General features: G+C 39.1%; 1 protein-coding gene across 1 annotated transcript in view; it reads right to left on the minus strand.

Annotated features, from left to right (window-relative positions):
• Positions 1-618: 618 nt before the first annotated feature.
• Positions 619-26,540, minus strand: part of METTL8 (methyltransferase like 8) — a 103,103-nt gene continuing 77,181 nt past the window's right edge. The window contains exons 4-9 of the mRNA XM_017538179.2: positions 15,197-15,567; positions 13,475-13,524; positions 7,519-7,582; positions 6,570-6,709; positions 857-963; positions 619-725 (exon numbers count right to left, since the gene is read on the minus strand). Coding sequence (XP_017393668.1) covers positions 634-725; positions 857-963; positions 6,570-6,709; positions 7,519-7,582; positions 13,475-13,524; positions 15,197-15,567 — 824 coding nt within the window. The 3' untranslated portion in view covers positions 619-633. The remainder of the gene's footprint in view (positions 726-856; positions 964-6,569; positions 6,710-7,518; positions 7,583-13,474; positions 13,525-15,196; positions 15,568-26,540) is intronic.

Raw genomic sequence — 26,540 nt, forward strand, 5'->3', positions numbered from 1 at the left:
GGTAAGTATTTTCTATAAACTTATCAAATTTCCTCCTTTAGCTGTGGTATATCATCAGTTTTTTTCATATCTGGGCTAACAATATCTCCAAAATGGAATAGCCTTCATCTTCCTTTGGGTATGAGGATAAAACAAGAGATTCTTTAAAGCAGTTTTTTTTTTTTAAGACGGAGTCTTGCTCTTGTGGCCCAGGCTGGAGTGCAATGGCATGATCTCGGCTCACCATAACTTCTGCCTCCCGGGTTCAAGCAATTCTCCTGCTTCAGCCTCCCAGGTAGCTGGGGTTATAGGCGCACGCCACCACACCCAGCTAATTTTCTATTTTTAGTAGAGACGGGGTTTCTCCATGTTGGTCAGGTTGGTCTGGAACTCCCAACCTCAGGTGATCCGCCCACCTCGGCCTCCCAAAGTGCTGGGATTACAGGCGTGAACCACCGTGCCCGGTTTTGAAAGCAGTTTTAACTGGAAAAAGATTAAAAAGTAAAGAGCCATTTTCAACCTTTTATGTAGATATAAGTTATAAGCATCGAAGTATGAAGACATCCAATGCTTAATCAATGACTGAAGCCTCAGTTTTATAGCTTTTGAGCTATAACCAATGAGACAATAACCAGCAAGAACAATTTTGAGCAATTATTTCCTCTTGTAGATTAGCATACCTTTTGTAAAGAAATATGCTCTGGTACCATCTCCTCGAACATAAAAATTTTCAGATAAACAATGTCCTGAAAAATATGTGAAAAGAGAAACTTTTAAAGGCATTCCTTTAAAAAAAAAACCAAATACTTTGATGTGAAATATAAACAAGGCATTCTTTAGAACACTTAAAAACAATCTCAAACTGATATACTATTACCCTTTTTAAAACGAAGCTGAGTCTTATCATATCTTCCATAGTCTCGAAATAACAGTATTCCCCCAGGTTTCAGTAAGTTGGAGAGTCGGTTTACAACATCCTGCATCCTTTGAAAACAAAGTATTAAAAAGATACCCAGTTTGTGGAAATCTTGTTTTACATGCTGGATTTAACTTTGTTGAAGACAAAATAAGTAAAGCTTAATAAGGCCAAAGAAATTTAATCCATAAACGTAAGGGTAACAAAAACACAAGTATTTTGTAAAGAAGGAGAAAAGAATACCAACTTGTTAGATGACTAGATTCAAAAGTCCTAGAGTATCAAGAAATAACCCAAATGTCCAGAATGGTAACTTCACAGAGCTTGATGTATGATGTCAAAGTTAAACTTCAAAACCACAGACGTTTCCTGGTACTTACAGCAAATTAAGGTAGTTCTGAGATAGACAAAAACTGAGTGTGCTTCATTTTCCTTGCGAGATAAAAAATATGCCAAAGCATCTCAAGTTGTACATATGTTGGTTTTTTTTTTTTTTGAGATGGGGTTTCGCTCTGTCACCCAGGCTGGAGTGCAATGGCATTATCTTGACTCATTGCAACCTCTGCCTCCTGGGTTCAAGAGATTCTCCTGCCTCAGCCTCCTGAGTAGCTGAGATTACAGGCCTGTGCCACCACATCCAGCTAATTTTTGTATGTTTAATAGAGATGGGGTTGTTGGTGAGGCTGGTCTCGAACTCCTGACCTCATGATCCACATACCTCGGCCTCCCAAAGTGCTGGGATTACAGGTGTGAGCCGCCGCTCCTGGCCCTACATATCTAGAGAGGGAATATCTTTCTTCCAAAACGAGATTGTTCTTTTGACTTTATTTAGTTCAGAGGTACCATCATTCACCTCATGAAACAGGAATTATTTTTCTCCTATCCTTTCCATGTGGCCATAAAATTCTATGTCCTCTTTTATTTTTATTTTTAATGACATCTTTGATATTTCCTGTCTTTTTTGTTTCCCATTGGTACTCCCTTAGTACCAACCCCTATCTCCTTAGGCCTGGAAACAAATCCGCTTCCTAACATGCTATATTATTCTCCCTGTCAATCCCTCCTGCATGTTATCAATGAATAATTCTGCTTAAAATGATAATTTTGTCAAATCATCTCCTTGCTTAAAAACTTCCATGATTTTTTTTTAATCCATAGGATAATATTTTAATTTCTTAGTTGAGTTCTTAAGATATCTAATGACCCCAATTAATCTTTTCAACAGTTTTCCAATCTGAAGCAGCTCCCCTAGCCAAACTGTCATGCTTGGCTTTGAGCAGCCTCTGCCTTTGCTCACATGGTTTCCCCTCAAAGAATTCTCTCCTCCTTACTCTCTATTTAAATTTTATTCACATTCCAAGTCCTAACTCAACTGCGGGGAGGCTTTGCTTTTCTCCTTTACTGTTTATTCTACTTATCTGGCTTCCAGTCAAACATAACCCCTTATAGCTGCTCCTGATTTAGTGTTTTTGGCTAAATGTTCATGGCCTTATGTGTGACTATGGGCCAGGGATGGCACAGATTTCAGATCTCATATTAATGCTGAGTGACAGCACTGGCTGCCTGCAGAGCTCTGAGAAGGACTCATAAAGCTCAATGGGAGTTACAGAGTACAAAATCGATTATCAATGTCTGTAATGGGCAGAGAATGATAAATGGCAGCTTCTGTGCTAAGTCCTTGTTGTCTCTGCTTCGTTTAAACTACTTAAAGCTGCTGAGGTTTTCCTATTTGAAAACAATGAAAAGTTTAGATCAGATAATCTGTAAATTCCTTCCAATTAAAACATTGTCCAGTGGAAGAGTAAGGTAAAAGCCAGATTATGTCATGTTATGAAGGAAGTAGATACTGAGAAAATGAAAGCAGCTATAAGACAAGAGAAGTAGGACAGAAGGAAGTGGCATGATTAGGTGAAAAGCCCTTTAAAAAAACTAGAACATAAGGACATAAAAGAAAAAAACAAAATTATTGTTTGTTTATTCTATGACAGGTTATTTTCACACTGTGCTTATATTGTAGGCTTTGCCAATGAAAGAAAATCGTATCTAAACTTTAAAATATTCACTTTTGGGATAACTGGTTTATGTACAGAGCAAAATATTTCTGTAATTATTAGTCAAACAAGCATGAAAGTAAAATGCAGAAAAAAAACAAAACACTTTAAAATGTATACCTCCGGGGCCGGTCGCGGTGGCTCACGCCTGTAATCCCAGCACTTTGGGAGGCCGAGGGGGGTGGATCATGAGGTCAAGAGATCGAGACCATCCTGGTCAACATGGTGAAACCCGGTCTCTACTAAAAATACAAAAAATTAGCTGGGCATGGTGGCGCGTGCCTGTAATCGCAGCTACTCAGGAGGCTGAGGCAGGAGAATTGCCTGAACCCAGGAGGCAGAGGTGGCGGTGAGCCGAGATCGCGCCATTGCACTCCAGCCTGGGTAACAAGAGTGAAACTCCGTCTCAAAAAAAAAAAAATGTACACCTCCTTCTGCAAATCCTTTCCTCCCAACTATCCTTTAATGTCTGTGGTTGAAAATAGAGGCAAGGAGCGGGAGCTAATTTTCTTGATCATTTCATCCTGGTTCATAGTGCAGTTCCTGAGCCAGTTCCTGAGAACTGCAGGTGGGAGTGGGCTGGGGTGAGAAGGACAAGACAGGAATGGTACGAAGTCCCTTTTCTTTCTTAATCCTACTTGAGCCAACTCTGCTGTCTTCACTTATCTCTGGATAGAGGGAGATGAGAAGGAAAAGAAGAGATAAAAAATGTACTGACTGCCTCCTTTATGCTTGGCTCTGTAATCTTTTCTACTTTCATTTCAGTTACAAGAAGGACAACTTGCTCTTCTTTTGTAGCCACCTACAATTTATTCTCACTTAAGCTGGGCCCTCCAGCTTGTGCCTGAATTTTCCAGGCTACCAAGATTTCACATTTCTAGAACTTTTCTGGGGTTGAATCTACTACAATAGTCCTAGGTGATCCTATAGAGATTGTCTTGCCTTTCTTTTTTTCTTTTTTTGAGACAGGGTCTTACTCTGTCGCCCAAGCTGGAGTACAGTCGCATGATCTTGGCTCACTACAACCTCTGTCTTCCGGGTTCAAGCCATTCTCCTGCCTCAGCCTCCCAAGTAGCTGGGATTACAGGCATGCACTATCTTGAATAATTTTTGTATTTTTATTATTTATTTGGTTGAGACGGAGTCTCGCTCTGTCTTGCCCAGGCTAGAATGCAGCAGCACAATCTCGGCTCACTGAAGCCTCTGCCTCCCAAGTTCAAGCGATTCTTCTGTCTTAGCCTCCCAAGTAGCTGGGATGTGCCACCACACCTGGCTAATTTTGTATTTTTGCTAGAGACAGGGTTTCACCACGTTGGCCAGGCTTGTCTTGAATTCCTGACCTCAGGTGATCCACCAGCATTGGCCTTCCAAAGTGCTGAGATTATAGGTGTGAGCCACAGCATCCAGCCTTTTATTTTTTATTTTTGAGACAAGGTCTCGCTTTGTTGCCCAGGCTGGAGTTCAGTGGCACAATCTTGGCATACTGCAACCTCTACCACCTGGGTTCAAACCACTCTCTTGCCTCAGCCTCCCCAGTAGCTGGGATCACAGGCATGTGCCGCCACACCCAGCTAATTTTTGTATTTTTAGTAGACATGGGATTTCACCATGTTGGAGAAGCTGATCTTGAACTTCTGGCCTCAAGCGATCCTCCTGCCTTGGCCTCCCAAAGTGTATTGCAATTATAGGTGTGAACTACCATGCCTGGCCTGCCTTGCCTTTTAAAAAAAGTTAGTATCTCCCCTTTTCTATTCATTCACCTTATTTCTAGATCATTTCTATGTAGGTAAGCCAGTGGCCACTGACATGATACATCTGAATTAATTTTATAATAAATAGAATGAAACACTGTATTATAGAAGTGATCTTCCCAAGGTATTTGCTTTTTCTTCTCTCTCTTTCTCTCTCTCTCTCTCTTTTTTTTTAAGGCAGAGTTTTGCTCTTGTTGCCCAGACTGGGGTGCAATGGTGCGGTACTGGCTCACTGCAACCTCTGCCTCCTGCGTTCAAGCGATTCTCCTGCCTCCGCTTCCCAAGTAGCTGGGATTACAGGTGCACACCACCATGCCCGGCTAATTTTTTGTATTTTTTAGTAGAAATGGTGTTTCACCATGTTAGCTACAGCTGGTCTCAAACTCCTGACCTCAGGTGATCCGCCTGCCTCAGCCTCCCAAAGTACTGGGATTACAGATGTGAGCCATCAAGCCCAGCCATTTTTTATATTTTTTAGTAGAGACGAAGTTTCACCATGTTGACCAGATTGGTCTCAAACTCCTGACCTCAGGTGATTCACCCACCCCGGTCTCCCAAAGTGCTGGGATTACAGGAGTGAGCCACCGCACCCAACCTTTCTCTTCTCTTTAACATTCAATTCAAATCATGAGAAAATACATTATCTGAACTAATTTCAAATAGTCTTTCTGTGGTCATATTTAGAATTTAAATGTTTCTTGTTATGGGTGTCAAATAGGAAATCTTGTTCTCATCCACCTACTCTATCCTTTTAACTGTTCGTATAAGGAAACAAAACACATAGATGACATCTTTCTATTAGTACCTGAACAATGCCTACAGTCTAAACAGATTAGCAGGAAGAAATAGGTTCTAGAAACTGGGAGGAAACAGTAGCTTCATGAAACCTGACATATTTCACTAGGTGCTAATGTATCTTTCTTTCATATTTATTTGGAAATGGAATTTGTTCTTCTACAAGTAATCAAAGTACTCATTTCTGAATGGGAAGTAAAAGAATTGTAAACGGTCATAGTTGCCTTTTAACTGAAAAGAAAGAAGGACATAGTAACTCAGTTTCTATGGAAAAGGGTCACACTTATCAAACAAAAAGCAGTTGACGACAGGCAAATCTGTATCTTCTACCAGGAAACCGTGAGAACCCAATTTTAAGAAACCTTGTGAAAGCACAGACCTGATACTTACCATATATGCACTTTCATACACAGAAGGTGGCAAGATTTTAAGAAAGATAATCATTTTAATTGCTGGTAATATCTCTTTATGTTTTCTCTCTGGAGAAAAGCTATATTTCTAATTTTAAAACAATGTATGAAAATTTAAGTCATAAATATTTAAATGATGGCATCAGGCTAACCTTAGATCATAAATATCCAAGGATAATCTGGCAAATCTTAATAACTCTTATTCCCTAGTGTGCTTCTTTAAAACAAAAATTTTAAAGCACATCAACAGGCCTTTGTGAAGCCAAACAGATCCCAAGCCCACCTCTTCATGAACATTCAGGAAGACACTACACTAAAGATGTTTGTTTCTGATCACCAAGTAGAATTTCCCTCATGGGAGTCTATTAGGTTGTTCTGAATTTGTAATTTCCTTGAAGCACTGTCACTTTTAATAGGTATGTGTCTTGCCAGAATATGCTCACTTCATTCTGACAGTGACAGAAAGCTCATTAATGAAGCAGTCTGACCAGTTTCTTTCTAAAAGTACGAAGAAAGGAAAAACTGCCTTTAAAAGGCTACATATTATACATAATGTCGTTCACTAAATAATAAATTCAAAAATTGTCATTTTTGCTTTGATAGTTCTGAAAACCACTACAGATAAAGGAGCTTTACACATCTGCTTTGCCCTTTCATCTTCATTTACCTGTCAGGATGAACAGAAGAGAGCACAAAGACAAGGAGAATGACATCCAGGATTCCATCTGGAAAAGGGTAAGGTAAGCCATCATCACATACATCATGAACAAAGGCAAAACACTGGGCTGCTCTGTAGGACGAGTGTGACTGTCATGATAAAGGAACAGAAAGCAAAAAGAGGAGTTAGTAGACTTCCGGGATTTTTTTTTTTTTTTTTTAAATAAAAAGGTCAAAATTTTAACCTTTTCTCCCAAAAGCCTTTCCTCTGTCAATCTGAACACTTTTTTCCAATTCAGTATTGTTAGCTTATTTCAAGCTGCCCTAAAAATATTAAGGCTAGCCCTTGGCCTTGATAAGAAATATCCTTCACAATCCCTCTTTAACTTTAAAAGTGGAAGGAGGGTAGGGTTTCTGAGTTAGCAGGTAGAGTAGTTAGAGGCCTGCTCTGGGTTGCTGTTTCTGAACTTAAAGAAGTTCTGTTTGGACAACAATAATTCACGGGCAGCCATACATTCTGAATTTTGTAAGTCAGTACCCTCTCTGGTCATTTCTTGTATGCTGTTGGCTTTTCTAGTGATCTTTTTTCCTGAGATGAAGTCTCGCTCTGTAGCCCAAGCTGGAGTACAGTGGCATGATCTCTGCTCACTGCAACCTCTGCCTCCTGGGTTCAAAAGAGTCTCCTGCCTCAGCCTCTTGAGTAGCTGGGACTGCAGCAGTGTGCCACCACACCCAGCTAATTTTTTATTTTTAGTAAAGACAGGGTTTCACCATGTTGGCCAGGCTGGTCTGGAACTCCTGACCTCAGGTGATCCACCCACCTTGGCCTCCCAAAGTGTTGGGATTACAGGCATGAACCACTACACCGGGCCTCTAGTGATCTTAAAATCAAAACAACTTTTATTGTTCTAGGGTAATACCACAGGCATTAGTCGGTATGATTCCCGGGAGTAGCATACCTTTACGAGCTCCACAGCTCCAGAAGCAAAATCACAACAATAAAGAAAGGACTCTGGAGAGTTCCTATGAAGATGGAAGAAATATTTATTTGTTTATTAGAGACAGGGTCTTGCTCTGTTGCCTAGGTTGGAGTGTAGTAACGTGACCATAGCTACCTATAACCTTGAGCTCCTGGGCTCTAGCGATCTTCCTTCCTCAGCCTCCTGAGTGGCTAGGACTACAGATGTGCCCTACCATCCCCAGCTAATTTAAAATGTTTCTGCAGAGATGGAGTCTCACTATGCTGCCCAGGTTGATCTTGAACTATTGTTCTCAAATGATCCTGCCTCAGCCTCTCAAACTGTTGGGATTATAGGTGTGGGTCACTGTGGTTGGCCAGAAGAAATATTTAAATCTGGAGTCCAGATATGCTCAAACTAGAGAAGAAAGGAAACTATAGGTTTGACTTGTTAATAAGTATTTTCACCCTCCCCACGCCGGCTTTGTTTTGAAACAGAGTCTCACTCTGTCACTCAGGCTGGAGTGCAGTGGCACAATCACAACTCACTGCAGCCTTAACCTCTGGGGCTCAAGTGATTCTCCCGCCTCAACCTCCTGAGTAGCAAGAACTACAGATGAATGCCACTGTTCCTGGACAATAGGCAGTATGATTTTTAATTGGCTTCTCCTCAAGTTAAATGTGTTCTGTTTGGTCTTTATTTGAAATTCAGTAATGATGGCTGGACCATGGTTACTTAAGGCAGCCATATACTCTGAATTTTGTAGGCCCATACTCCTGCTGATGATGTTGTGTATGCTGGTATCAAATAACCCTTGCATCATGTTGCTTAGTACCATGTCTGAATCATAGAAAGAGGTCAGCATGTCATAAAACAGTGAGGATGGTCCTGGGTCTCATAGGTTTTATAGTCTAGTTGGGGACATAATTGGTTTTATACAACTTCTACAGGGGTATGGAGAGGGCTGGCACCCTGAGGTATAAGTCTTAAAAGTTCTGAAGGAAGAGGATGACATTATTAATTGAGGAGAAGGGAAATGGTTGAAGAGTTTAGAGGTGGGAGTCACATGCCAGGGATGAGAAGTAGCACTAATCCTGAGACCCAAATTGTATATGGCAGAATATAAAGGTGGGCCTTGAAGCGTATCATTAAGACTTCTAATCTGACTCAAGAGGTATTCCAAGCAAGGTGAACTTCTAAAGTTTTCTAAATAAGTAAATATGGAATATAAGCCCAAATATGCATTTAGCAAAATCTGACCCAAAATCTGGTTATATGGTTTTTATATATATATATATATATTTTTTTTTTGGTTGGGGGTATGGCGTTTTGCTCTTCTTGCCCTGGCTGGAGTCCAATGGCACGATCTCAGCTCACTGCAGTCTCTGCCTCCTGGGTTCAAGCAATTCTCTCATCTTAGCCTCCCAAGTAGCAGGGATTACAGGCATGCTCTACCACGCCCAGCTAATTTTGTACTTTTAGTAGAGACGGGGTTTCACCATGTTGGTCAGGCTGGTCTCAAACTCATGACCTCAGGTGATCCGCCCACCTGGGACTCCCAAAGTGGTGGGAATTACAGGCGTGAGCCACTGTGCTTGGCCTCAGATTATATTCTTAAAGGCAACTCATTGATGAATAACTATGCTCACCCATAATTCACTCATTCTGTGGCACTAGAGATTTGCATTCAATTTAAGATCTATCCAAATAAGTTAAAGTATGACGAATAGGATTTGGTTATGAAAAGCTAACCAGTACTGAACCAAAGTTAAAACTTGTACTGCTTGGTCTTTTCTCATCCGTCTCACATAAAAATAGCACTTTACTTCAGCATATTCCCCTGTTGTTTCCTATGAAATCCACGTAATTGTGACCTGTAATTTGCTGGGTGGTTTGAAATGCATTTGAAATGTTCTCAGGAAACACTCAGATACCTATAGCACTATGTGGCTAATGGTTAAGGGCAAGGGCTTTGGAACCAGACTGCCTAAGGTTTGATTCTCAGCTTTACTATTTAGTTGCGTGACCTTGGGCTAGCTGCTTAATCTCTTCTTTAATTCAGTTCCCTCCTCTTTAAAAAAGAGATAAACATGGCATCTCAGGTGGTTGTTTGAACTGAATGGATTCTTTTTTTTTTTTTTTAATCCTTCCTAACATATTCTATCACATGAATGGATTCTTATAGCTAAAGTTTCCAGAAAGGTGCCTGACTCAGAGTAAGCACTCAATAAATGTTAGTCATTATTATAATTGTTGTTGCTATTATTATCACTATTATTATTAAAAGAGATTGCTTTTGCCTTCCAGGAACTTAAAAACTAACATTGCCCTCTAAAAACAAACAACAACAACAAAAACAAAAGGCTTCCATATAGCTCAAAATGCTTTTCTGGACACTGGTATGTCTAGCTCATTATAAAAGGTCTGCAGTCTACTTTTGGGCAGTAGTTACCAAATACCCATAGATACAGAACAGCATAGGAGCTAAAGGAAAGCATGTGCCATTTGCCATGTGTCCTGCCAAGGTGGCAGCATGACCTCTGAGATGGAATTCCTACAGTAAAAGCAGCCCAAGTTGATGTCTTGTGACCACCCAATGATTTTCAGAACCTTTCTGTAAAATCAGCTGACTACCTTGGCCCTTCTCCCAGCAAACAGGTAAATATCACTACTACCACCACACCACCAGTCTCTTGGCAGGGGGTTTATGAATTAAATGATCCTTGGAGAATGATATGACCTCTCCATTTCAGAGGTCTAATTATGGTAAAATATTCTGAAAATGTAAAACATTAATCCTATACTCTCTAAAAGTAGTAAAACATAATTTCTTGAGCAGAAAAAAAAAATGTCTAATCATCCCTTTGGAAGGCTAATCACTGGTTGCTTTTTAAAAATGAATTAATTATCTCAGGTTATTGAGATACAGTGATTTCTGAAACACGGGTATGAGGCAAAGAAAGATACAGCCAAGAAGAGTTAGGGAGTGAGGAACCAAGAGCTTGCAATTGTAAGTTGAAGGGAGAAGCAGAGAGGGGAAAAATACAACTAGCAAGTGGAGGAATCAGAGATATTAATCAGTCAGTATATATTGAGCTCTAATTATGCTGTACTGTTAGGCAACCTGGGAAATCAGATTAGGGTAAAATATGCCCGCTACCTTAAGGAATATAAAAAATGGTTGGAGAGACAAGGAAGGCATAAAGAAATGACATGCTAAATAATATTTTGAGATCTGTCATAAAGTAACACACAGTCAACTGCCAATGTATATTTATGTGGATCATAAGCTTAGAGATCACTAGGGTAAAGAAATATAGCTATGTGGCATAAGGAAATTGGAAATTTCAGCCCAGAAATTAGAAAAAGAAAAACAAAACTGATAAATACACAAAGAGAAAGGGCATCCAAAACTATACATTTACCAGCATCACCCATGCCTGGCCACATTAGCTGGTTATTAAATGATAATAAGGAATCACTCGCTATTCATTATGTTAGGTTTATAATAATATAGAGAGTATACTGAATTTTGGGAGACACATCCTGAATAATCCAAGATAAAGTGTCATGATGTTGGCATTATATTGATAACTGTTGAACTGAGGTGGTGGGCATATGGACATTCATTATACTCTTTGCTTTTCTGAATGCCTTTTATATTTATATTTATTTTTTTGCAGGGCACGGTGGCCCGTGCCTGTAATCCCAGCAGTTTGGGAGGCTAAGGAGGGCAGATCACAAGGTCAGGCATTTGAGACCAGCCTGGCTAACATAGTGAAACCCCATCTCTACTAAAAATACAAAAAAAAAAAAAAAAAAAAAAATTAGCCAGGCGTGGCGGCAGATGCCTGAAATCTCAAAATAAAAATTTTTTTGAGACAGTCTCTTGCTTTGTCACCCAGGCTGGAGTGCAGTGGTGTGATCTCGGCTCACTGAAACCTCCACCTCCTGGGTTCAAGTGATTCTCCTGCCTCAGCCTCCTGAGTTGCTGGGATTACAAAAGTGTGCACCACCACACCCAGCTACTTTTTGCATTTTTAGTGGAGATAGGGTTGGTTTCACCATGTTGGCCAGGCTGGTATCAAACTCCTGACCTCAAGTGATCCGCCTGCCTCGTCCTCCCAAAGGGATTACGGGCGTGAGCCACTGCACCAGGCTCTGGATGCTTTTAAATTTTCATAATGAAAAGTTTAGAAGATCACATCATTTAAAAATATGCATGAAAACTGAAAGGAATTAAAAATTTTGTCGGTGGCTATGTTAGGATGATGGGGATGATGACTGATTCCCTCCCTCCCCTTTTCCTCTAATAGAAATGTTCTGCAATGTGCTAATGCTGGTTTTATAGTGGAAAAATAATGTGAATGCTATTGTGTAAACTTAAAAAAGAATAGAGCTTGGCAGATTGGCCATAGATAAAAGGTGTTTGAAGAGTTTTGTGTCTTCATCATGCAAACAGTACAAGACAGGAGTGAAATGGTGAACAGGAAGGGCGAGCCTGGAGCAGCACATCTCTGTTGCTATAACCGACCTCTGCTTTTTTGAGTAGTAGGATTAGTTGCTGCTACCTCCAAACAATTTTAAGCCTAGACACAATGATTTGGCATGCAAACATCTTACACAGGGTGTTGCTTCAGAGGGGATGATTAAATGAAGGTTAAGTTGTAAGCTTTAAATTCAGCCGGGCGCGGTGGCTCAAGCCTGTAATCCCAGCACTTTGGGAGGCTGAGACGGGTGGATCACGAGGTCAAGAGATCGAGACCATCCTGGTCAACATGGTGAAACCCCGTCTCTACTAAAACTACAAAAAATTAGCTGGGCATGGTGGCGCGTGCCTGTAATCCCAGCTACTCAGGAGGCTGAGGCAGGAGAATTGCCTGAACCCAGGAGGCGGAGGTTGCGGTGAGCCGAGATCGCGCCATTGCACTCCAGCCTGGGTAACAAGAGCGAAACTCCGTCTCAAAAAAAAAAAAAAATAAAATAAATAAATTCAATTCTCTATGTGTAAAATGACATCTAAGAGTCCAAGAGGAGTAAACAATCTCTGAAGTTTAGCAGTCCACAGCTCAGTGGAAGGATGAAATCGCTTCCTCTTAGTTTTTTTTTGGAGATGGAGTTTCATACTTGTTGCCCAGACTGGAGTGAAATGGTGCAGTCCCGGCTCACTGCAACCTCCGCCTCCCATGTTCAAGCAATTCTCCTGCCTCCGCCTCCCAAGTAGGTGGGATTATGGAGATGCCGCCACCATGCTCGGCTAATTTTGTATTTTTAGTAGAGGTGGGGTTTCAACATGTTGGTCTCTCTGGTCTCTAACTGCTGACCTCAGGTGATCCATCTGCCTCAGCCTCCCTGAGTGCTGGGATTATAGGTGTGAGCCACCATGCCTGGTTCGCTTCCTCTTTTTTTTTAATCCTCTCACCCATATATACACGAGCTTAAAGAATTACTTCAAAAGGCTGGGTGAGGTGGCTCACACCTGTAATCCCAGCACTTTGTTCGAGACCAGCCTGACTAACATGGAGAAACCCTGTCTCTACTAAAAATACAAAATTAGCCAGGCATGGTGGCGTACGCATGTGATCACAGCTACTGGGGAGGCTGAGGCGGCAGAATCGCTTGAATCTGGGACGCGGAGGTTGCCGTGAGTCGAGATCGCGCCGTTGCACTCCAACCTAGGCAGCAAGAGCGAAATATCGTTTCAAAAAAAAAAAAAAAAAATTACTTCAAAACAATGGTGGACAACCCGTGGCTATGAAAAGCTATTTTCAGAGTAATTCCCAGTTCACATGAAAGTAGACAGTTGGTTAAGACATTTCTTTTGAAAACTGCTTGAGCCATTGTTCTTATAAGAATTAGAAACAGTATTGGCATACACATAACAGTATTTTCCCAGAATGTCTCAACATTCCATAAATATGTAAAATTCTAAAGGAAAAAAACTCAAAAAACTCACTGCAAAGTGTTCAAAATTGGAAAAACACTATTTCCAGCTCCACAACCAACCTAAAATCAAAAGAACAAGCAAATATCAAAAAAGCAAGGTTAAATTTTTGTCATTGATGTCAGATTTTCTATTAAAAAAATGATAAGAAACTTACTGGATCTCTGGGTACAGCAGAGTTTTCTAAACACAAAAGCAATGAAATAAATTACAGGAATAACACTAAGAAATCGGACTATGAAAACATTTAAAATTTTTACACACCAAAACCCAAAATAAACCAAATTAAAAAATAACAATACACTGTGAAAAAACCTGCAATAAATATGATAAAGGGCAAGACTCATTAGAAAAAAAATGGATAAGCAGAGAAAATAAATGGACAGAACACAAAAGAAGTACAAAATATTCTAAACCTTTGAAGAAGTATGTGGCCTACTCAGTAATCAAAGAAATGCATATTAAAATAAGGTACAATTTTTGTCTAACAAAGTGGAAAACATTAAGAATATTTCAATCAATAAGGGTGTGATGAAACAGACATATACCATCATGGAATGGTATTAGTACAACTTCTTGGAAAGCAACTGGGCAATATGTTTTAAGAGTATTAAAAATCTTCATAAATTATGAACTAGAAAATCTAACCTAAAACAATAAAAGAAAATGCAGCTAAAGTCTATACCCAAAGACGTTTGGTTCAGAAAATCCGAAAACAATTAAAATGTCCAGTAGTGTGAAAATAGATAAGTAAAACTATAGTACTCCACATATTTTGTAGCCATGAAAGTATTTATAGAGAATTTTTAAAGACAGTGAAAACTGCTTATGATACCATGTTAAATAGAAACAAACAAAACCCAAAATACATGTACAATATATAAACAAAAGAAGAAAAAGGTCAGCTGGGCGCGGTGGCTCATGCCTGTAATCCCAGCACTTTGGGAGGCTGAGGTGGGCGGATCACCTTAGGCCAGGAGTTCAAAACCAGCCTGGCCAACATGGCGAAACCCTGTCTCTACTAAAAATACAAAAAAAATTAGCTGGGTGTGGTGGCGGGAGCCTGTTATCCCAGCTACTCTGGAGGTTGAGGCAGAACTGCTTAAACCCGGGAGGCAGAAATTGCAGTGAGCCAAGATGGCACCATTGCACTCTAGCCTGGGTAACAAGAACAAAAAAAAAAAAAAAAAAAAAAAAAAAAAAAAAAAAAAAAAGAAGAAGAAAAAGGAGGTCAGTAAAATGCTAATAGTGGTTAAATCCTTTGTTTGTAGGATTGTCGATAAGTTATCTCCTCATTAGCAAATTCTCTCTCTCTCTAATCAATATACATGCCTTTATAATCAGAAAGACAGGGTTTAGTTTTATAAATAAAAGACCAAGGTCTACACCAGATTATCGCAAATTATATATCTCACTTATTTCCGTTTCACCTAAAAAGGGGTAATAAGAAACAGAGTAAAAATTAAGGCCAAAACTTAATTGGTACTTAAAACGGCCCTGAGATTAAAATGAAAACAGACAATTTTTTTTAAAAAAGCAACAAAACCAAATTTAAACCACAAGCTTAAAACTTGACTGATTAAAGACATGAGTCCCTTAAATATTATTTATGCACAAAAGTATACTGAATGCTTAGATTTGATAATTTTCCACCAAAAATTCTGTATTAATAATACAGAATATACATTTTCATATTATTTGTCACCTCCTATTTTTGTCCCTTGAACACAGTACCTCTAGTATCCTGAAACTGGCATTGCTACCAGGAAACAATTCAGTCTTCATAGGTCCTTTTTTGTGTTTTTCAGAGTCTAGGTTGGAAAAATCAGATTCTGTTTTGCTTTGACCTTCTGAAGAGCCAGAACTTTTCACATAATGACTTTTTTCTTCAGGCACAGTAGGACAGTCCATTCTTGAGAAACAATTTGTAGCACTAGTTTTTACATGATCCCATGACGATTCTCTTGCCTTCTCTTCAGTTTTTTGATCAAATGGAAGAATTTCAGGAAATTCCCTCAACAGCCAATTACGATCCTTGAAAAACTTATTCTTATGAATCTTGTAAAATGTGTCCCAGTATTTACTAGCTTCTCTCTCAAACTTAACTAAAATAAAGAAAAAGAAAAAAGATTTTACTATGAATTATATTTACCATTAGCTACTATTTTGATAATTATTGTTAAACATATATACATTATCATTTATAACAATTATATTTACTAGTGAATAGCTTTAATATTATAATATCTTAATTTATCTGATAAAAGGTTAAAAATACAGAGCTTTAATTCTCTCAGAATGTGTCAGTGTGTGCGATATTTAGTCCTACCCATGTAAATCTGCTTCTGTCTTAACAGTTTAGCCAATAAATTTTTGTGAGGAATATAAATCATTGCAAACAATTTCTAAGTCTAATTTTGTTATCTTAACAATCACATTGTTACCAATAACCTGTGTGGTTTTTTTTTATTATCTTAAAGAAAGGATGAGGGCTGGGCAAAGTGACTCACACCTGTAATCCCAGCACTTTGGGAGAATGAGGTGGGCAGATCACTTGAGGTCAGGAGTTCAAGACCAGCCTGGTCAACATGTTGAAACCCCATCTCTACTAAAAACACAAAAATTAGATGTGTGTGGTGGTGGAAACCTGTAATTGCAGCTACTCAGGAGGCTGAGGCAGGAGAATTGCTTGAACTCGGGAGGAGGAAGTTGTAGTGAGCAGAGATCGTGCCATTGCACTCCAGCCCGGGTGACAGAGCAAGACTCCGTCTCAAAAAAGAAAAAAAAAAAAAAGATGAAAAAGGATGAGCCTAGTGCAGTGGCTCATGCCCTGTAGTTCTCAGGAGGCTGGGGCAGGACTGCCTGAGCCTAGGAGTTTGAGGTTGCAATGAGCAATGATTGTGCCACTCTCCAGCCTGGGCGACACAGTGAGACCCTGTCTCAAAAATAAATAAATAAAAATAAAAAAGAAAGGACACCTCGTTTTTTTTTTTTGAGACAGAGTTTCACTCTTGTTACCCAGGCTGGAGTGCAATGGCGCGATCTCGGCTCACCACAACCTCCGCCTCCTGGGCTCAGGCAATTCTCCTGCCTCAACCTCCTGAGTAGCTGGGATTACAGGCACGCGCCACCATGCCCAGCTAATGTTTTGTATTTTTAGTAGAGACGGGGTTTCACCATGTTGACCAGGATGGTCTCGATCTCTTGACCTCGTGATCCACCAGCCTCAGCCTCCCAAAGTGCTGGGATTACAGGATTGAGCCACCGCGCCCGGCTAGGACACCTCATTTTTAATGTATTTACAAATACAATTTCAGCATAACAAATGTGCAAATTGGTGATCAGACAGGAAATTTCAAAATTATAGGCAATATAATTTAAGAGCTAAAAGGGTCCATTGGAAAAATTTACTCCAACCCCCCTTTTTGCATTTGAAGAAAGGACCTAAACCCACTTGTTCCAAGTCCTAGAGCCCTATCACAGTGAAATGGTGGCCATGTCTCCTGACTCTTGGAGTCTGAAGGCCATCCTGTAACTCCATTCTTCCCCCAACCTCCAAGGCATCTCTTCCTATTGACATCTCCCAACATGAAGACTTAAAGAAAATTTCTGATGCTCTTAAAACAACTATGCAGTTTATGATGCCATCCTAGAGTCAGGGTTAGGTCAACAGTCTCAGAGCTTCAGGTAATTTTTAGCTTTCTGCCTCTTCCTATTTGTACCTTAAATTAATAAAGCAATTCACTCTCTCCCTCATTTAATCAACAAGCATTGCTTTTTTTTTTTTTTTTTGCATTTTCAGTAGAGACAGGGTTTCACTATGTTGGCTAAGTTGGTCTTGAACTCCTGACCTCAAGTGATCTGTGTGCCTCGGCCTCCCAATATTGGGATTATAGGTGTGAGCCACTGTGCCTAGCACATTACTTACCTGCTCCTTTTCTTTTCCGTATTCTCGGAGTGCTACAGGAAATAACAATTTCTTTAGTGCTACTATGTAATAGGCTTAATCCACGCATTAGAATTACTTTAACCTGCTGTAGACACATGCCATTTTTAAAGTGCTTTCAAAGAATGCAAAAGTGTTCTTTCTAGGAATACAGAATAATTTCCAAGATTTGGTGTTAGGTGAAAAAGCAAGGTATATAACAGTGTCTATATTTTGTAACCACTCATTAAAATAGGAAAATACATGTGTATAGTTACATAGAAACATTCATGTACACACACACACACACACACACACACACACACACACACACACACTTTCTCTCTCTCTCTCTCTCTCTTACTTGTAGAATGTATGAAATAATTCTGGAAGGATAATTACATAATCAGTAATACTGGTTGCCTCTCGGGAGAGGAAAGGAGTGGCTGGGGACCACAGTTGGGAAGGAGAATTTTCATTTGCATTTTGATCCGTATGAATTTACTATATATTCCAAAAATAAACTAAAAATAAAAATAAGAGATGCATTTCCTTCATAATTCTAAAGAAGCCCCTACTCAGAACAGGCAGTTGCCTGTAATCAGGTTTATCTTTGTTACAGAGCCTGGTCCTGAGGCCCTTATAGTTTTAATTTTCTTCTTTCCAATTTTATCTTTATGGCCTTGTACATGGATCTCCACCCATCTGGCCACAAGACTTCCTTCCCATCAAGGCTGAATTGTATCTGGCAGCAGGACTGCTATAAAGACTGAAACTCCTGTCTGTATTTAACGTCTGAGAAATGAAAGTGGATCTCTGTAACAAAAGAATTATGTGATGTTAAGTCCAAAACATGCTCACCTCTGCACTAATGGTGAGAAATCTATTTATGGTTAATCTAACCTATAAATTTGTCTTTTAAATAGTTCTATCTCTACCTTTTTTCCATCTTTTTCGATAACTTTAGCATATCTCCACTTTAAAAAATTGGAGTATGCCTGATATACCGTGTAAGAAAACAAAATAACACTCTGAAAGTCAGACTCAGGAGAAATTATAAAAGAGTCAAATTTCCCCAGGGTCTTCTCAAGCCTTCCTTCCTTTCTTTACCTTAAAAAACTCTCTTTGTAACTCATTCCATGCAATTAAAAGATTTTCTGCCTAACAAAAAGCAGCCACCTAAGAAGACCCATATTTAGTGAAATCTCTAGTATTTGAGTTTACAATATCAAGCTACTTGTGAAGTGAGTTTAAGCCTAATTACCAGTAACTAGAATGTACTGTAATACTATATCTTAATTAATTTGTGGGACTATCCCTCTAGGAATTAACTGGGGTAGGGGAATTGCAGGGGAGTAACCTAATAAAAGATGTGCATAGCGGCCAGGCGTGGTGGTTCAGGCCTGTAATCCCAACACTTTGGAAGGCCCAGGCAGCAGGACTGCTTGAAGCTTAGAATTCAAGACGAGCGTGGACAACAAAGCAGGACCCTGTCTCCACTTTTTAAAAAAATGTGTATAGCAGTTCTATTTATTTATTGAGACAAAGTCTTGCTCTGTCACCAGGCGCCAGGCTGGAGTACAGTGGCATGATCTCAGCTCACTGCAATCTCTGCCTCCAGGGTTCAAGCAATTCTCCTGCCTCAGCCTCCTGAGTAGCTGGGGCTGCAGGCACGTGCCACTGCACCCAGCTAATTTTTGTATTTTTTAGTAGAGACTGGGTTTCACCATGTTGGCCAGGATGGTCTCAACCTCTTGACCTCATGCTCTGCCCGCCTTGGCCTCCCAAAGTGCTGGGATTATAGGCGTGAGCCACCACACCCGGCCAGCAGTTCTATTTATATTAGGAAAAAGTGGGGAAAACTCAAATGCCCAACAACATGGGAATGAGCAAGCAAACCATGCAGTTCAAACAGGGTAACTTTATGTAGCAATTTTAAAATAAAGGATAATAGGCTGGGCGTGGTGGCTCATGCCTGTAATCCCAGTTACTCGGGAGTCTGAGGCAAGAGAATCGCTTGAACTTGGGAAGCGGAGACTGTGGTGAGGTGGGATCATGCCATCGCACTCCAGCCTGGGTAACAAGAGTGAAACTCTGTCTCAAAAAGATAAATAAAAATAAACAAATAAATACAGGATAATAATATTAAGAGAAAATACACAGAATAGTATATACATTGATGGCAGCTCTAAAATTTATTTGATAGGCATTCATAACAATCAGATGAAAATTTGAAGCAATGGTAACAATTTAATCATTATTAGGTACCTCTTTCTTTTTGCAAAGCTGTATCTACTTCTCACACAAAGATAAAGAATCTTAGCTGAATTCTTCATTCAAATTGCCTAGAGTTTCCTCATTTGATCAAGAGTTTGAATTAGAGTAGTATCTCTAAAGTCTGTTTAAGCTCTAAAAATTCTGTGTACTTTCCTATTAAGACCCATGAATTTATGGAGAACATTGAACATTATCAGTTCTACAAACTCCAAAATCTTGGATCAGATTGCTGTTTTAAACATGAGTCTGTACTACTGTTTTAATTTTTACAATTTAAAGACAAAATGAATCTGTAGTGACGTGACTGCAATCTGGTTCAGAAACCAAACATGTCAAACATCTAAATTCAACTCTAGCCTATGTAATCTATAAAAATAACTTGATTACTATTAGTAAATGATAGGGTTTGCTAATAAAAAGAAATCAGATAATTACATAAATTATACCATTAACAGTAGCATTAAAAATAACAACAATAACACATATTAAATGTTTATTATGGGCTACACACTATGTCAAATGCTTTACTTGGATTTTTTCCCCCTATTTAATCCTAGCAGTATCTCTCAGATAGATTTTATTATTCCAATTGCAGAGAAAAAAAATTCAATGTCAGAGGGAATAAAGAATTTCCCCAAGGTCACCCAGCCAGAAAGAGTAGAGAGAGTCACGTCTGCTAAACTCTAAAGCCCATGCTCTCACCCATTACAACACAGTCAGTATCAATCCCCTCCAAAATAATTCTGAAAATCATCTCTGCTTTTCTGATTTGTACTTTCTTCTCAATTATGAAGTATCAAGTTGAAATTAAAACCTCAGTGTGGCTTACAATCAGCATAAATACATTGTAGAAATAATGCTGATTGGAGTTACCCTTCATTAAGACAGATCAGAAATACATAATTAAACTGCATACTTTGAATTATAAGAAATATAAACCATGCAAAGTTATATGATGAAATGACGAGCAATAGGAACATTAAATGCTCTATGAGAATAGATGGGTTTGTGGCATGGAAACAAAACAGAGAAGCAGCACCAGTGGCTGGAATTTGGCTTTTTTTTTTTTTTTCTCTCTTTTTTAACTTTTTCTTTTCTTCTTTTTGCCAGCTGCCTGTAAGATAGGAATTTGGCTTTCAGCAGCTTCTCCGATCAATGGTGGCAACTCCATAGTTCACAGTAATGTGTGACAGCTTCTGAGGCCCCACAGCTTGGTCAATCATCATAATTATGATTATGAGACAACAAACACCTTCAGTGTATGATTTAATTTCCTGAATTGCAAGAGTATCTGTGTTAACAGGGGAATTGGAGGAGTTACTGCTCTGACCATGAGTGAAAGATTCATTATCAAGCTGCTGGTAAGGCAGGTCAGTAATGATAAAATAACAGGGCGGAGAAATCTGTCCTGTCTTCATCTTGTCTAACTGACCTTATCAACAGGTATATTAATAATGAATTTTTCTTGAAGGAAATTTTTTTTTTCTTTTTTCTTTCCTAGGTTGGTGATTCAGAGTTAATTGCTTTATGCCAGTCTCCGTAAGAGGGATGTAGCGATCTATTTAACTACAGCCCGATGAAGCAACTTCTCAATTATTCACTTATTAAATTCAATACTGCTGAGGGAAAGAAAAAATATGCACACTAACCATCCTTAAATATTCAGAATTCATTCTGAATCACACTGAACTCACAACTAAGAAATTGAATTAAACCATTTATGTATGATATATATGATTAATATGAATTATGAAAATTTATTCTAAGTTGCCATGTAACAAAAAGCAATTTAAAGTTATTTTTGCACATCAATTACGCAAATACCTGAGCTCTCAAAGTTGGAAATTTCCACACATTAATGAGAAAATTCATTGTCTAATAAAACTCTTAAACTTGTGAAATTAAAAGTAGGTTTCTAAGAGTACTGCATAAAATTTTAAACAACCAAAGTCAACTTATAAACAAATAACCTAAATTTATAAGCATAAAACTCTATTTTTTATTTCACATAGAACATCCTCTCAGTGGTAAGGTGTTTACCAAGTAAAGTATAGTGAGACACATTCTTTTGCTTGACATAGATAACTTTCCATAGGTAGACAGTTATTATTTATAGAATATTTAAAAGTAAAAATAGCAGCTGCTTTTGTTATTCAGTTTAAAAGACCCATTACATTTGCTAAACAGCTGAGACAGGACATACTGGAGATTTTTTTTTTTTAGGAAATTATAAAATATAATTATGTTTAATTATATTAACTCAAAAATCGTCAAATGTATCTTCTATTTTTCTGAATTAACTTGCTTTTAAAAGAAATCTGAGCTGTAGTAAAATTGAAAAGAAATCACAACAGCGAAAATGTGTAATTAAAAATCATTAATCTGGACAATCTTATTGAAAGAAATGAGGGCCTGGATGCTATTTTTTTTTTTTTTTTTTTTGAGACAGGGCTTACTCTGCACCCAGCTTGGAGTGCAGTGGTGCAATCACAGCTCACTGCAGCCTTGACCTCCTGGGCTTAAGTGATCCTTCAATCTCAGCCTCCCAGTAGCTGGGACTAACTGGCACACCCAACCACGCCTGGTTAACTTTTCAATTTTTTGTAGAAATGGGGTCTCATTGCTGCTCAGGCTGGTCTCAAATTTCTGGGTTCAAGTGATCCTCCCACCTCAGTTTCCCAAAGTGTTGGGATTACAGATGTGAGCCACTGCATCCGGTCCTAGTTGCCATATACATTTTAATCATAGAAATGAAATGTCAACCATCCTGCAGCAAAAGACTATTATTTGTGATGCATAATTTCTTACTTTCAGATTGTGAGAGTGTTTCTCGATTTCAGTTCTCACCAACAGCTGAGACAATATGTGAGCAATGGGAAATGGGAGTGACAGGAGAGCCCGAGACACACAGAGACCAAAAGAAATGTGCCAGAGAGTTGGCTAGCATGGGAGAACAACCAGTATTTCCTTCCAGTTGCATTAAAATAAAGTGAGATAATATCAGTAAACAGTGCTCCTTGCTGTATAATAATCTGCATATAGAATACTCTGTGATGGGAGAACACTGGCACTTTCAAAGACTTATGACTCTCCTAGGCAAGAAAAGATGGTGGTTCACAGAGGCACTTGCCGAAGAGCCAGGTCACAGCTTCCTGTGGGTTCTCACAGTGTTTGAAAGTAGAGCTTTTAAACAATCTATTTGCCTTGACCCATATTCATCAGAGACATTAAATATGAAGCCTGAAGCCTCATCCAGGGTGCTGGAGACTGGCAGGTCTGTGATCCCTAGCAGAAACTGCACTGGGTGGCTCTCACTGTAATGTCCTGCCACTCAATATGGTTCCTCAGAACAAAAGCATTCTTCCTTTGCCACCCTCTGGGCAGCCTCAGTTACTGCTCTGTGTACCTTTGCTTATGTGTAATAAGATGGTCACCCCCATAATGTGTTCCTTCTCTCTGCAGTGGTCCCTTGACAGGTATGAAGCCCACCACACTGAATAGTGTCACAGAGGGGATGCAGAGGGGATCTAGCAGAAGCCCCTACCTCTTGGAGTCATTTTGAAATAGAATTTTTTGTTCTGTGTCTCCACAGCAGTCAGAAAACTTGCACGGAAAGAGACTGGACATACTAATAAGCAAATCAAATGCTTTAAAGTGGTATCATCAACCCTCTCCTGCCTGCCTTTCTTGCTTCTATAGAGAGAGGCCAGTCACCACCTTTCTATTTCAGTCACATTACGGTTCTGTGGGAACTGTCATTTTCCTTTACTGTGGTTTCCAAGGCCCTAAAATAACCTTCTCATTAGCTTCACTCAAGTTCATTGTTAACATAAATAGGACAAAATAGGCAGCCACATACAGAGCACTTTAAGGGAATATTATCAGCACTGCTCATCTATTTATGTTCTAAATAGAAATATTGAAAAATAGGACAAAAAATCCTTAGTTTTTCATATTATCAGGAAATATATTGCGGATAATTTTTAACTTCCTGGAAATGAATTAAGGTTGCTGATAACTTTTGATTCAGTGTAGGCTTGACTCTGTCTGTCACATCCAGGTGGCCACTAGCAGAAGCTTGAGTAATGTGGAAAATATGTCTGTGCAGCTGCTGGCAAAGAAGCAAAGTTATACTTCCTCAGAAACAGTGACAGAGTTCCTGCAAAGGAATGCAATGTTGGCTGATTCGTAAGCAGTACTGACACTGGTATGCACCCTTGAATCCAACCCCAATACTCCCTGGCCATATTCCACTCAGGGACTTCATGGTTGAAGCTTATAAAAATAGAACGATGCCCCTGTGAATCAGGTGCTCTTTGTTTTTGTCCACCCTCCAGGATACATTAAGGAGCTTAGGAGGAAGATGGAGAACTGGCTCTAGGAAATAGCAAATTATACCATAAGATAATAGGTAGGCACTGCCCTCTTCACTAGTTATGGGCAGCTAATGAGGGCAGTCTCATTAGCTCAGGCTCCCCAGCTACCTTTGTTTCAAACTTTAGCCTCAATTTGTGGACTAAAGTCACCAGGACAATAGTTAACTATCAGTGGGATTAGTGATCTTCCCTATGCTTGGCTTACACAGAGGAATGCTAGCGTCTTTCCCTGGGGAGTTCCAGGACAGCTGATCAATCTAGAAACAAAATTCTATCTCAGGGGTTGGAAACCTTTTTCTGTAATGGGCCAGATAGTATTTTAGTCTCTGTGGGCCAGTTGCAACAGTCTTTGTTGCAATGACTCAACACTGGCTATAGCTCAAAAGTAGCCATAGACAGTATGTCAACAAATGAGTGTGTCTGTGTTCCAATAAACTATTAACAAAAATAGGCAGCAGGCTGGATTTGGACCATAGGCTATGGTTTGCTGACCCTTGCTTTATCTAACAGTTACACGATGTTCCCACAAGGGTGACCAAAAACTGATGACAAGAACCAAGTTATTCTGGCAAAACTAATCTATTGTATTAGAAGTCAGAATAGTGGCTCTTAAGGGCCACCATTTGTGGGATTGGTGGGGTCAGGGGGAGTACTGTAATTGGGAAGGAACACATGGAAGCTTCTGGGTTAATAGTAATATTCTGTTTCTTGATGTGGGTGATGTTTACATAAGTGTGTTCACTTTGTGAAAATTTATTGAACTATGTGAGAATTCATTTATCAGTTGTATAAATTTCTATTTTATACTTAAACTATTTTTAAAAAGAAAAAAAAAAGAACCAACATGTTCTAAGGGAGAAATCATTTTAAGAAAAATAAGGCGGAAAATTCTACAGAGAAGAGTATAGGAGTTGGGCAAAGTGTCTGTGGGTTCCCAGCTATACAATGAGGACAACATAGGCCAACTTTTTTTTTTTTTGAAATGGAGTCTCACTCTTTTGCCAGGCTGGAGCGCAGTGGCACAATCTCGGCAGCCTCCCAAGTAGCTGGGACTACAGGCGTGCTCCACCACGCCCAGCTAATTTTTGTAGTTTTTTTTAGTAGAGACAGGGTTTCACCATGTTGGCCAGGATGGTCTCAATCTCTCGACCTCATGATCTACCTGCCTCGGCCTCCCAAAGTGCTGGGATTATAGGCTTGAGTCACCACACCCAGCTGACACAGGCCCACTTCTCTAGTTTGTAGTGTGTGTGTTTTTTTTTATTGTGATAAAACCACATAAAATTTACCATCTTAACTATTTTAAAATGTATAATTCAGTAAAGTATATTCATATTGCTGTGAAACAGACCTCCAGGATGTTTTTATCTTGCCAGACTATTAACTATATACCCATTAAATGACAACTCTCCCCCTTTTATGGAAAAGCGTTTATGAAATAACATGAGGTTAAAAAAGTAGATCCCCAAACTATGTATTATAATGACAACTGCTTAAAACTATATACACATTGGGTAAATGTTCTAAATGGTGAACTAAAAACAATTATATTAGAATAGTAGGATTAAGAGGGAATTATCTTAAATTTTCTTAATGTTTACCCCATTTCTCTAGCCCTTGGTAACCACCATTTTTCTTTCTATGAGTTTGACTACTTTAAATGTCTCATATAAGTGGAATCATACAGTATTTATCTTTTTCTGATGGCTTATTTCACTTAGCATAATGTCCTCAAGGTTCATCCATGTTGTAGAATGTGACAGGATTTCTTTCCTTTTTAAGCCAGAATACGATTCCATTTTATGTATATACCACATTTGCTTTAACCATTCATCTGATGATGGGCATTTAGGGTGCTTCCATCTTTTGCCTATTGTGAACAGTGCTGCTATGAACATAAGTGTGCAAGTATCTCTTTAAGACTTTGCTTTTAATTCTTTTGCATATAAACCAGAGGTGGGATTGCTGGGTCACACAGCAGTTCTATTTTTTATTTTTGTTTAGGAACTTCCATACTGTTTTCCACAGCAGCCACACCATTTTACAATCCAAACTACAATACACAAGAGCTCCAATTTCTCCAAAGCCTTATCAATGCTTGTCATTAACCTCAGGTGATCCACCCATCTCAGCTTCCCAAAGTGCTGAAATTACAGGCTGGACCCACCTCATCTGGCCTCTTCTAGCTATTCTGAAATGTTTAGTAAATTATTGTGAATTAGTCACCCTACTGATCTGTTGAACACGAGGTCTTATTCCTTCTATCTAACTGTATATTTGTTCCCATTAATCAATCTCTCTTCACCCCCTACCCCTTCCTGGCCTCTGGTAATTGGCAATGCATTCTCTATTTTCATAACATCCACTGTTTTAGCTCCCACATATGGATGAAAACATGCAATATTTGTCTTTCTGTATTTGGCTTATCTCACTTAACATAAGGACCTCCAGTTCATGTTGCTGCAAATGATAAGATTTCATTCTCTTTTTAATGGTTGAA

This window comes from Cebus imitator, unplaced genomic scaffold, assembly GCF_001604975.1.
Source record: "Cebus imitator isolate Cc_AM_T3 unplaced genomic scaffold, Cebus_imitator-1.0 Scaffold110, whole genome shotgun sequence".
Lineage (NCBI taxonomy): Eukaryota > Metazoa > Chordata > Mammalia > Primates > Cebidae > Cebus > Cebus imitator.